This window comes from Ambystoma mexicanum, chromosome 3p (assembly GCF_040938575.1).
Source record: "Ambystoma mexicanum isolate Mex_15411 chromosome 3p, UKY_AmexF1_1, whole genome shotgun sequence".
Classification (NCBI taxonomy): Eukaryota; Metazoa; Chordata; class Amphibia; order Caudata; family Ambystomatidae; genus Ambystoma; species Ambystoma mexicanum.
Genome location: NC_090925.1, coordinates 800,739,540 through 800,751,796, shown reverse-complemented (window position 1 = coordinate 800,751,796; position 12,257 = coordinate 800,739,540). Strand labels below are relative to the sequence as shown.

Here is a 12,257-nt window from a genome sequence, read left to right as displayed (position 1 = left end):
TCTATTAATCAATGTTGGTGCTGCGGACGCACCCCTCTTTCATGCCGAAGGTTATTTCGGAATTTCACCTCAACGTGTCTTTGATATTACCTGTTTGTTCCTGAAACCTTGGTCACCGGCTGAAAGGGCCTTGCAATCGCTGGACCTTGCTCGTGCCCTGAAGTTGGTTTATGGTCTTTCCATCTAATGCCATTCCATCAAATTTTTTCCATCTAAAAAATTAGCATCTAATAGATTTTCTTTTTCTTTTTTTTTTGTTTATTTTTTGGGGGGGGGTGTCCCCGAAACCCCTGTATTTGTACCCTTTATAATGCACCTAAACAAAAATGAACCCTTTACCCCCCAACAATATGCATTCGATGGACATTTTTTAGATGGAAAAATTTCGATGGAATGGCATTTGAGGCAATGGCATTAGATGGAAAGACCAGATACCCCTGAAGTTCTACGTGGCATGTACAAAGAGTTTTCGAAAGACTTCACAGCTGTTTGTGAACTGTGGTCCTGTGAACCATGGGAAGGCCTTGTCCAAGGCTTCCATCTCAAGGTAGCTCCCCGGCTGCATCATGCATGGTCATCGGTTGGCAAACCGACCGCTGCCCGGCCGTCCGAAAGCCCACTCCACCAGAGCGATGCTGCGACGACGACGTTCTGGGCTGTTGTGCCCCTGCTGGACATCTACAGGGCTGCTACGTGGAGCTCCACGCACACCTTCACAAAGTTCTACAGGGATTCCAGGGAGGAGTCCAGAGTCGGCCAAGCAGTGCTATGCAACTTGTTCTCTTGAGTTGAGTCTGTTCCAGAGTGTTATGCTTTAAACACTTCAACACGCGGGTGGTGTGGAAACCCGGAAGACCACCTACCTGTAGTTCCAATGGTTGATGCTGGACTATGCAGGTAGTAGGAATTCACTTGGAAACCCCTCCGTGGTGCTGCACAAAGCATGAACTCTGAGAGGAACCCAGGGAAACCCTTGTGGGGGAGAACACCCTGTGGGGTGCTGCTAGAGTGCGTTGACTCTGGAAGATCGACAGTGAAGCCCTTGATCTCTTGTTGATCTCTTGTTAAGTGGACTAGGCGTGGACCCTCTTAACTACAAACACGGGAAGAGGATGTTCAATAGTGTTAAATCTGGGGAACTGGTGGCTATTCCCAGAATAATGATTGCTGAGGTGGAATTACTTACCCCAGAGTGGCAAAGATGTGCCCTTTCTCATACACTGATTTGAACGTGTAGACGAACAAAGTTGGTTGAGATGGAGCTAAACAAGAAAAAGGAGGTGTAGGAAGGAATAGACCAGCATTTAATAGGAAAGGATGCAGATTGGTTCCTCACCGCGTGCCTGCAAAGGCATGAACTAAAGGAACGCGGCCAAGGGGAATGATGTCTCCTGGGAGTTGTAGTTTCTAAGGAACACTCCGTCCGACCATGAAGCCACCTGTGAACCACAGAATCTGGAATGATTAATAGTGGGCACGAAGGTAACGCTCTGCCGACCCTAATGACCGGGTACCTACCGAGGGGCGGAGAGGTGAGACCCGTAAAGGCGGGTGAGTCGCAGCAACGGTAGAGAAGGTGTCCGCGTCCCGTTCCGGATGCTGGTAGAGTAGGAGGAGTACTGTACAAAGTTAGAAAAAGGGAAAGCCAGTGCCTGTGACAGAAACTGAAACACGAGCCTAAGCAAACTTACGAAGCGTGTATCCAAACGGTGTAGAGTAGCAACGCGGTTGTGGTGGATGGGGGCGTGACTAGCCCCGAAGCATCACTGAGCTGTAGGCTAGACCGCCACTGTGGCAAGGCCAAGTAGCCAATGCTGGTAGGAGGCAGTGTCAGCGACCGCGGGTTTAGAATACAGGTGCAACTGTGAAGAGCAGAGACGCCCATCACACAGAGGTAAGAGTTCATTGCTTCTGTTGAGCCTTGCCACCTCCTGTGGTTGTGTGATGGTGTACTGCTGTGTATTTGTTATTCATGAGCATGTGAATCTATGCCAGACCCCATGCTAGAGAAGGAACAAGTTAGTTACCTGTAACTATTGTTCTCCAGTATGGTTCTGGCATGGATTCACATGCAAACGCTCCCTCCGTCCCTTCTGCGTCTCTTATTGGTGATACTGCCACTTTACGTGCTTACCAATTCTGAAGATGACGGCCAGAGGAGGAGCTTAGGGAGACTGTCATTGGATGGGGGCAGTATGACCCAGAGGACAGTGATGGGTTTAAAGGAGAAATACAGTTTGGAAGTGAAAGTGAAACTGATTTTTCTTTTACTGAGGATTCCCAGCCTGACGACGGGGAATGTTCATGAGCATGTGAATCCATGCCACACTCATGCTGGAGAACAATAGTTACAGGTAAGTAACTTGTTCCTTATTGAAGGCATATAAAAGTAGTAAAGTTGTAAATGTACAGATTTTACATTTACTGAAAACTGGCCTCTCTCTGTCCTGACTTTTGTGGAAGTTTTCAAATTTATCTTGGTGTGCATGTACATCTCCCACACATTCGTGTACAGTTAGTATATAAAAGGTACGTTCATTCTGCTAATTTATTATACACCTCCTTTACATACAAGTCTCTTGCACCTTTTGAACTCATATCAAAGTTGCAGCTCACTTTAATGTTAACTTGTACACGTACAGGGGGTGAATAATACATTACAGGAATTAATGTACATTTTATTTGCGAACTGTACAACATGTGGGAGATGTACATTTTGTGCATGTACACTAATTAACATGAAAACTTTGAGTCAGGACTGACATTTGATGTTTTTTTCAGGAGATGCAAATTGCATACATGTACGAACTCTACAATGGTCGTACACCTTCCATAGATATGAACTCGAAATATAGTGAAACCTAACTACATGAGTATTTCATGACTATATATCAAACACTCATGCGCTACCTGTACATAATACACTTGCATGCCAGGCACGCACAACTCGTACGCCTTAAGCCACACACTTAAAGCACACACATCCCTTACAACACCTATGACATACATATCTTATTTGCATGAGAAACATATTGCAGATGTTTATTTTGTACATGTACAAACTGTAAAACATATGCCGAACACTCACCAAACAGTCATAGCCCTTACAACATACACTCTGAAGCAGTCTTACGACATACACTTATACCACCCAGCCACTTTTGCATAGAAGAGGTCAAATGCATGCACTAAATTAATGGACATGAATACGACATGTATGTGTTTGCAATCTACATTACGTACATGTACACTACTGTTAGTATAATAACTGACTTTGAAGTCAGGACAAACTTGGATGTTGATTTTCGTATGTATAGAATACTTAATACCAGATGTAAATTGTGTAAATGCATACCATATGGCGCATATGCAAAGGTTAACTACTACAGAGGAAACGCATATGAAAATAAACTAATTTTGTATTCTACCAAGAGTTAAGATACATTTTGATAATGTTTAGGTCTAGAAAATGTTTTTCAATAAAACTGAATGGCAACTCTGTTTTATTGAAAAACATTTTGTCAATATTGTTTGCTTTTGAGAAGTGGGTAAAGGGAAAAATACAAACCATAGATGTCATGTCTATTACTATTTTTTGCCAGAAATGTCTTGTGTCTCTCTTAGCATCTTATCAAAAGGGCTTACAGGTCAAAGCCCTCTCAATTTCTGTATTTCAAAAATACAAACCATAGATGTCATGTCTATTACTATTTTTTGCCAGAAATGTCTTCTCTCTTAGCATCTTATAAAAAGGGCTTACAGGTCAAAGCCCTCTCAATTTCTGTATTTCAAGGTTTATCAAAACCTACATATTTTGGCCCAGAAAGTTTGTTCGGCTGTTAAGATCTTGTACTTTTTTTTCTCAGTCTGTTTTCCTGGGACTCAATCGCTCCGACTATATGTTTGACTGTGATACAGACGGAAATACATCCCTGAAGCAAATTGAAATCAACACCATTGCTGCAAGTTTTGGAGGACTGGCATCAAGAACCACTGAAGTTCATAAGTAAGGGACATGGTTCCATATGTGCTTTTGGATCATCACAGAGCAACCAAATAATGTATACATTTGTATCCTAGGATTGCCTAAAAATGTTTTTGCACTCCAAGCTGTTATGTGCTCTGGTGGCAATTGAGCTGTGCTTGTACTGTGCCTTCGGACCTTGACTAACATTTAAGGTCCTTTGTTTAGGATTGAACAATGAAGGGTTTATTTACCTTTATCATGATTGAAACTTGGTACTCATAGGATTTTCCAGTCTGTAATCGTGTGCGTTAACTCGCACAAGCTGTGGTGTCAGTGCACTTTAGACGCCACAAACACATGCTCTGAGTAGCACAGGAATGTGTACATCCTACTTGTGTGGGACCCACTTGGCTTAAAAATCCCATGACATTCTGAACGCCTCATTCTCTCATAGGCCTATTTGAGATGCATACTGCCTGTTCTAACGGTCAGTCATGTGGTATATTGCATGTTCGTCAGCTAATTGCTTGTCTATGACATGGCAGAAAGTACATGTTTTACTTTGACTTTCTGTGACAAGTGAACTGCCTTTTGGACCTCGAGCAAGACTCTCCAGTATTGATCCATTTAAACTATTAGTCTGTGAAACTCAAAACCAAGTCTGCCCCTGTTCCCATTTATTTGCATGTATTGTAGGGGGGTTTGGGCAATGTCATTGTAACTTGGAACATTCCAATATTCCTGGCTTCAGAAGACTTAACTGTATTGAGTCTTGGTTTTACCTTTGCACCAGTTAATACTATGGGCATGGTTAAAACCAAGATAGATCTGTGCAGATATAACATCAACTTTAAAATAATGAAACCATTTTGTGAGCACTCCATTTCAGTAACTAATTGGATGTAGCACACTCAAAAGCCGAGTCTGAAAATAACCGATGCATGTGTTGAGTTAGGACTCTGAAAGACTTTATTTAAATTATATTTTTTTATTGGCTGTTAAAATGGATTTTCAGAGTCTGCCCGGAGGACAGATTATTAGAGGCCACCCTGTTTTGATGAAAATGGACAAACAATAATGTCTAGCCAAACTCTATCTGGGTAGTGTGACGTGAGCAGCAAGGCTTAGGCTTAGGAGGGTGTGAGTGGTTAAGGGTTTAGTTCAGCACACACTGAACACGTTTAATAATACACATCAGGGATGGTGTACAAAATTAGTTATTTATTTAGGCCTTAACGCGTATCTTATATATATATATATATATATATTTCTGAGGCTTGTGGAATCTGCTTAGATCACATGCTGTGCATAGGCCGACATCTAGTGGAAGCTGCGGAGTATTACAGTTTGTTTTTCGAAAGTCGAAAATGGGCGTCGACACAGGCGTGCCAGTAATACTATCCCTAGTGTGACGTCCACTGTACCCAAGATCCCTCACGCGTGTAGGATCCTCAGATTGTTTTTTTCCGCCATACTGGTCGGAAGCATCTTGCGGAGTTCCCTGGCCTTAGCCATACTTTTGCTGTTATTATAATTTTAATTCTTATTCATTCCCTTCCCCACCCCAACGTCGACCCTCAACCTCGACGACGGCTGGAGAAGTCATCGACCGTCGACTGCTGCACGACGGATCTGGGCCTCGGTAGGCCGCTGGCCTCGGCCCGGGCCTAGTAGGCCGCTGGCCTCGGCCCTTACAAGTAGGGAGAGTGGGGGGTGGTACATACTCTTCACTCTTGATATATAGTTACATTTATATATATTCCTACACTTAGCAGCCCGCTGCCTTAAGGTGCGTATGGAGGGTACCCCTTTTCAATTCTGCCCCAAGTGCAATCGCAAATACCCTTGGGTCGACAGGCACGCCACGTGCAATCTCTGCTTGCCGAGGGATCACCCCGAAGCGAACTGCAGAGCGTGTAGTAGGTTTAAACCTAAGACACTTAAGGACCGTTCGACAAAGCGTTGGGCCCACCACGCCAGGCAGGAGGCCATGGCAGCGGAGGGCGCCTTCAGCGATGGCAGCGACGCCGTACTTTCGGACGGCGAGGGCATTACGGCGTCGAAAGACAGCCGACGAGCGCAGGTCCCCGACCTCGGAAGGTCGTCCGGCAAGGCGGCTATGGGGAAGACCCCCGGCGACGCAAGCGCTACACACCTAACACACACTAAACACACTAAGACCAACCGGACCTCGACGACGTCGACTTCCCGGAAAGAGGCACAAAAAGAACGGTCCGACTCGGTGTCCTCTGGGCGCTCTCGATCGAGATCGCCTCACGACGCAAGGCAATCATCCACTCTTGCCAAGAGTGCCTCGCTACACACACTAACGGAAGTTCGATCGTCGGGAGACGAAGACGACTTCCACCCCCAGGCCGCGCTCCAAGATACCGAGACCGCGGTTAACACCAGTGAGGCCCCACGCCCGAAGCACACAGATACCTTTCCAGACCCTCGACGCCAGGCGTCGAAAGTCTCTGGGGCCCCCAAGGGACAGGGAAAACATTTTTCCACGCACGGAGAAGGGGGGAAACAGCGGAAAGCACAGCCTTCCACCCCTGTAAAGCCTAAGCAGACAAGCAAACACAAGTCTACCCTTGAAAATAAATCACCTGCTAAAGTAATACCCTGTTCCAGGGAATGGTCCAGTGAAGACATAGACAGGGTTATGTCTAGGATGTCTTCCTTGGCTGATTTTTATGATAAGAACCCAGAACACTTTCTTTCATATAACCCTCAAGGGGCCACACCCTCAGGCTCCTCCGATCCTATCCCGCTAAGTAAAAAGCCCCGGGTCGAAAGACCTGAACCCTTCGAGGTTCAGCCTTACTCCACTCCATATTCTACTCCACTCCCCAGTTATCAGGGACAAGTTTTCCCTGAAGAGGACCAGGAGTTTGCAATTATGGAAGAACAAACCGGGACAGATTACTATGCAGAGGATGAGGACCTGGAGGAGGGAGAAGATGAGCAGGAAATTTACAGAGTAGATTCCCCAGTACAAAGCGAAGCCCCAGTTACTGACTCTCCAGTTGATAACCAGCCCCTCCTTAACGAGGTTCTCGCTCGAGCAGCGGAACACTTCCACATCGACACCCACGGTGTACAGGAGGAAAGGGACTTCGCGGAGGAGTTTGTAGGAGAGAGAAGACCGGTCGCTCAGACCATCCCTATCCTCAAATCCATCCAACGAAGAATAGATCCTTCCCTGGTGAATCCTAACCTCACCAGAGCTGTCAACCCCAGAATTGAAAAGATTTTCCGGGCAGCCCAGTCTGACCCTCTGTATATAAAGGGACATCTTAAACCAGATTCCCTAGTGGTGACCAACACTAGAAAGAGGGCTGGCACGCCCTTATCTTCATCAGAAGCTCCTCCCGACAAGGAGAGCAAAAAACTTTACGGGTTTGGCAGAAAGGTAGCCTCAACGTCCGCCTACCAAGCAAGGATTGCGAATTCCACCACCCTGTTGGCTAGTTACAATTGCCATCAATGGGAAGAAGTCGCGGCGCTCATTGCCTCTGCTCCAGAACCGTTAAAGGGCCAGCTGGCTCGGATCTCGGCAGAGGGGAGAGCCGTGTCTGGTTGCATTTTAAAAGCAACTTTCGACGCCGCTGACAACGCAGGGAGATTGATAGCAGAAGGTACTGTTATCAAGAGACATGCGTGGTTACGGCAGTCGGGATTCAAGACAGAAACCCAGGCTTCTTTAATAGACAAGCCAGTGGAACCCGACCTATTGTTTGGGAAAGCGGTCGAAGACGCACTTAAAAATGCCAAAGATGAATATGAGACTCTCAAATCCCTTGGCCAGCTTACCAACAAACCCCCTAACCAGAGGGGGAACAATAATTTTCGTCGCCCACGCGGCCAAAATTCACAAAGAGGCAACTATGCCCAGGGACAAGGTACACAATGGAATAACAACCAGCAGTCTACCCAGAGTTACGGCAGGGGTAACAAGAGAGGTCGTGGAAGAGGCAGAGGCAGCCCCAACAAGGGCGGTGGCACGCCTCCACCAAAACAGTGACGCTCAGTTCAGGGTCCCTTGCCACGCAACCCCAGTAGGGGGACGCATTTCCACCTTCACCCAGGCTTGGGAAGGGATCACCTCAGACAGATGGGTGCTGTCAACAGTATCCGCAGGATATTGTATAGAACTACTGCAGCGTCCCCGGAATCATCCTCCACGACAAAGAGTGCACTCCCTAGAGCATCAAAGGATCCTTCTCGAGGAGATCGCCATTCTGCTAGAAAAGGACGCGATAGAACTCGTCCCAGGACACCAGGTAAACAAGGGTATCTATTCAACTTACTTCCTTGTGCCAAAGAAAGATTTGACAATGCGCCCAGTATTGGACTTACGGCCTGCCAACAAATATGTCAAGCCCCAAAAATTCCGTATGACCACGCTACAAGAGGTAATCCCCCTCCTAAAAAAGGGGGATTACATGGCAACCTTGGATATGAAAGATGCTTATTTTCATATTTCCATGCTCCCAGCGCACAAAAAGTACTTGCGCTTCAAGGTGGACAGTCGCCACTACCAATTCAAGGTACTGCCCTTCGGGATAGCTTCAGCACCAAGGGTATTCACCAAGGTACTGGCGGTGGCGGCTGCACACCTACGCAGGGAAGCAATCCCGGTGTACCCTTATCTGGACGACTGGCTCATAACGGGGGAAACCCCAGGAATTTGCAGGTCAAACATTCAGAGGACTATCGACCTCCTCCACGAATTAGGCTTCTCCATCAACGAGAAAAAGTCAAGTCTGGTGCCAGGCACCTCAAAACAGTTTCTAGGAGCTATCCTAGATACTCAGAAAGGATTGACCTTCCCTTCGGAAGAGAGAATTCGGAATATACTTCTGCAAATTCCGCATTATCAGTCAGGTCAACAGATAACAGTACGCTAAGCTATGCGGTTACTGGGCATGATGGCGTCATGCATTTACCTGGTCCCCCACGCGCGTCTGCGCATGCGTCCCATGCAGGAATGGTTGGCGAAACAGTGGTCTCAGGCAAGTGGTCATTGGGACGATCTAGTGGTCGTTTCGCCAACACTCGTACAGAGCCTACACTGGTGGACAAGAGAGAATCTCGCAAAGGGGAAACCCTTTTACGATCCCGAAGTACAAGCCGTGGTGACTACAGATGCATGCCTGACTGGGTGGGGAGCTCACCATCTCCACCACACAGCTCAGGGTCTCTGGTCTCACTCAGTAGCCAAGAACCACATCAATCTGCTAGAGCTTCTGGCAGTATTCCGAGCGCTAAGGGCGTTCGAGCCCCATCTACTGAACTTGTCGGTGCAGATCAGGACGGACAGCACGACAGCCATGTTCTATCTGAACAAGCAAGGGGGGACTCGTTCGCCAAATCTGTCCAAGCTTGCCCAGAAAATATGGATATGGGCACTCAGACGGAACATCTTCCTGTCATCGCAACATGTTCCAGGGGAGCTCAATTCCCTAGCGGATGCTCTAAGCAGAAACTCCCTCCCAGAAGAACACGAATGGGTCCTTCACAGAGACGTAGTAGAAGATCTCTTCTCTCAGTGGGGTTTCCCCACTATAGACCTATTCGCCACAAGCGAAAACAAACAATGCCCAGGATTTGCATCCAGGTTCCCCCAGCCGGACTCCCAAGGGAATGCCCTGTGGATGAACTGGTCAGGGATGTTTGCGTACGCTTTTCCACCAACTCCTCTCATCAGGAAGGTGGTGTACAAGATGAACAAGGAATCTATGACGCTCATCCTAGTTGCTCCCATGTGGGCGAGACAACCATGGTTTCCACACCTACGCAGGATGGCGGTGTGCGAACCCATCAGACTCCCAGCCTGGTACAACCTACTGTCCCAGCAACAGGGTCAAACAGTGCATCAGGAACCCAACTCTATGAACCTAGCAGCATGGCTCCTGAAGTCATAGAGTTTGGACATCTCAAATTACCACAGAGGTGTATGGACATTCTAAAGGAGTCCAGGAAACCAAATACAAGGCACTGTTACTTTGATAAGTGGAAAAGATTCGTTATCTGGTGCCAGAATAAACAAATCAACCCGGTTGATTGCACTCCTTCCAACGTTGTGACATACATGCTCCACCTGCTGGATGCAGGGTTGGTTTTTAACTCGCTGAAAGTACACCTGGCAGCCCTCTCGGCTTACACCACATCCCATAACAAGGTCTCGTGGTGGAAAGTACCAGTGGTTAAAGCCTTCATGGAAGGAGTAAAGAGACTTCACCCTCCTATTTCGAACCCACCGCCAGGATGGGACCTCAACGTGGTGCTAGCTAAGCTCATGGGACCCCCATTCGAACCCATGCATAAAAGTAGTCTCAAACACCTGACTTATAAAACGGCCTTCTTAGTAGCCATTACCTCCATAAGAAGGGTCAGTGAAATTCAGGCTCTGTCAGTGCAGGATCCTTTCTTTACTATCCACAAGGACAAACTGGTTTTACGCACACACCCTAGGTTCTCACCTAAATTCATATCCAAGTTCCATGTAAACCAGTCCATCGAGCTTCCGGCTTTCTTCCAGAACCCGCAAAGCTCGGCTGAGGTGAAACTACACACCCTAGATGTGCGTAGGGCGGTCCTATACTATGTAAATAAAACCAGACCGCTAAGGAAAACAGATCAACTGTTTGTCTCCGTAGCTACAGGCAGAGAGGGGGATCGCGTCTCTAAGGGCGCTAGAGGCATTGGTGCCACTCTGGCTTTCATTGCAAATGTTCCCCTCGACACCATTTGCAAAGCGGCTACTTGGAGCTCTATTCACACTTTTACTCAGCATTACTGCATTGACACTCATTCCAAGACAGATACACAAGTGGGACAAGCGGTTCTAAGACACCTGTTTGCTCATGACCCTTCTCACATCCCACCTCCTTCTTCTGGTACTGCTCGCTAATCTATGCACAGCATGTGATCTAAGCAGATTCCACAAGCCTCAGAAGGGATACATTACTCACCGTAATCGTATTTCTGATGCTTGTATCTGCTTAGATTCACATGCGACCCACCCTTCCTCCCCTCCGAGAGAAGGCGCATGATTGCTTGTAGTCTTACCTTTTCTGTCTATCTGCTTGGATTATCTGTACTCACGCTACTCCTCATGCTTCCTCATGTCAGAAAAAATACAATCTGAGGATCCTACACGCGTGAGGGATCTTGGGTACAGTGGACGTCACACTAGGGATAGTATTACTGGCACGCCTGTGTCGACGCCCATTTTCGACTTTCGAAAAACAAACTGTAATACTCCGCAGCTTCCACTAGATGTCGGCCTATGCACAGCATGTGAATCTAAGCAGATACAAGCATCAGAAATACGATTACGGTGAGTAATGTATCCCATATTTCTGCAGCTTGAAATCTGCTTAGAATCACAAGCTGTGCATAGCCAGACATCTAGTCCTGAGTACTGCATGACTTGTTTTCGAAAATGCGAAAAGGGACATCGACTGGGCGTGCTTGTAATACTATCCTTTGTGTGACGTTTCCGGTACACATGGTCCTTGATGCGTCGAGGTCCATCAGATTGTTGTTTTCCTGTTTTCCGCCATCATGGTCGGTCGCTCTTTGGCAAACGCCATTACTGTCAAGTTGTTAACTTTAGTGTTCATGTCCGCTCTTTATCATTGTTTTGACGGTATCCTTCAGTGGCTTTTGGCGAAAATCTCCTAGTCCAAAGCTTTGGTCTCTGTAACGCTCACCTGGTTCCCCCGGAGGCGCAGGTCTTGATCTGGCGCGGATACTGTCTTCAGTGTTAGGCGCAGGGTTCGTTTTGCTCCCGGACTGGGCCCCCTTCCCACCGACAGTTTAAGCTGAAGAGTGAGATGTCTGCAAGGGTAAACCAAGGTATTAGTGTTTGGAAGGTTCGGAAAGTTCCTAGCCCCTCTCGCCCTTTCTTTCCCCGTGGAACTGGGTTGATATTGCGCTTACCTTATATAGGTAAATGCCGGGCTCTCCATCCTGCGTCTTGTGCAGGGGCGCTGGATCCAGTTGCTTCACTGGATGCGAGCTCTGCCTCTTGATAGCAGAGGATTTGCTGAGAGCGAAGACGCCGTTAATGCACGAGCGTGCCTTGTAAGTATTAAAGTTCCTTTTGCATTGTTCTCTTCTCTTTCAAAAGTCTTAAGTCTGTAAAGTCTATGTCTTTCCCTTTTCAGATGCTGTGACGATGAAGATTATTCTTCAATGGCACGTAAGTAGAAAGACTGCACTAGCGCTGGAGAATGCTCCGTAATGTCTCTTTTGTCTTTGCAGGTGCTGAGGT

General features: G+C 47.1%; 1 protein-coding gene across 3 annotated transcripts in view; it reads left to right on the top strand.

The window, feature by feature from the left end:
* The window catches only part of GSS (glutathione synthetase), a 912,719-nt gene that overhangs the window by 383,962 nt on the left and 516,500 nt on the right, over positions 1-12,257 (top strand). For all 3 annotated transcript variants that reach the window (XM_069651814.1, XM_069651815.1, XM_069651816.1), the window contains exon 5: positions 3,867-4,006. In XM_069651814.1, coding sequence (XP_069507915.1) covers positions 3,867-4,006 — 140 coding nt within the window. The remainder of the gene's footprint in view (positions 1-3,866; positions 4,007-12,257) is intronic.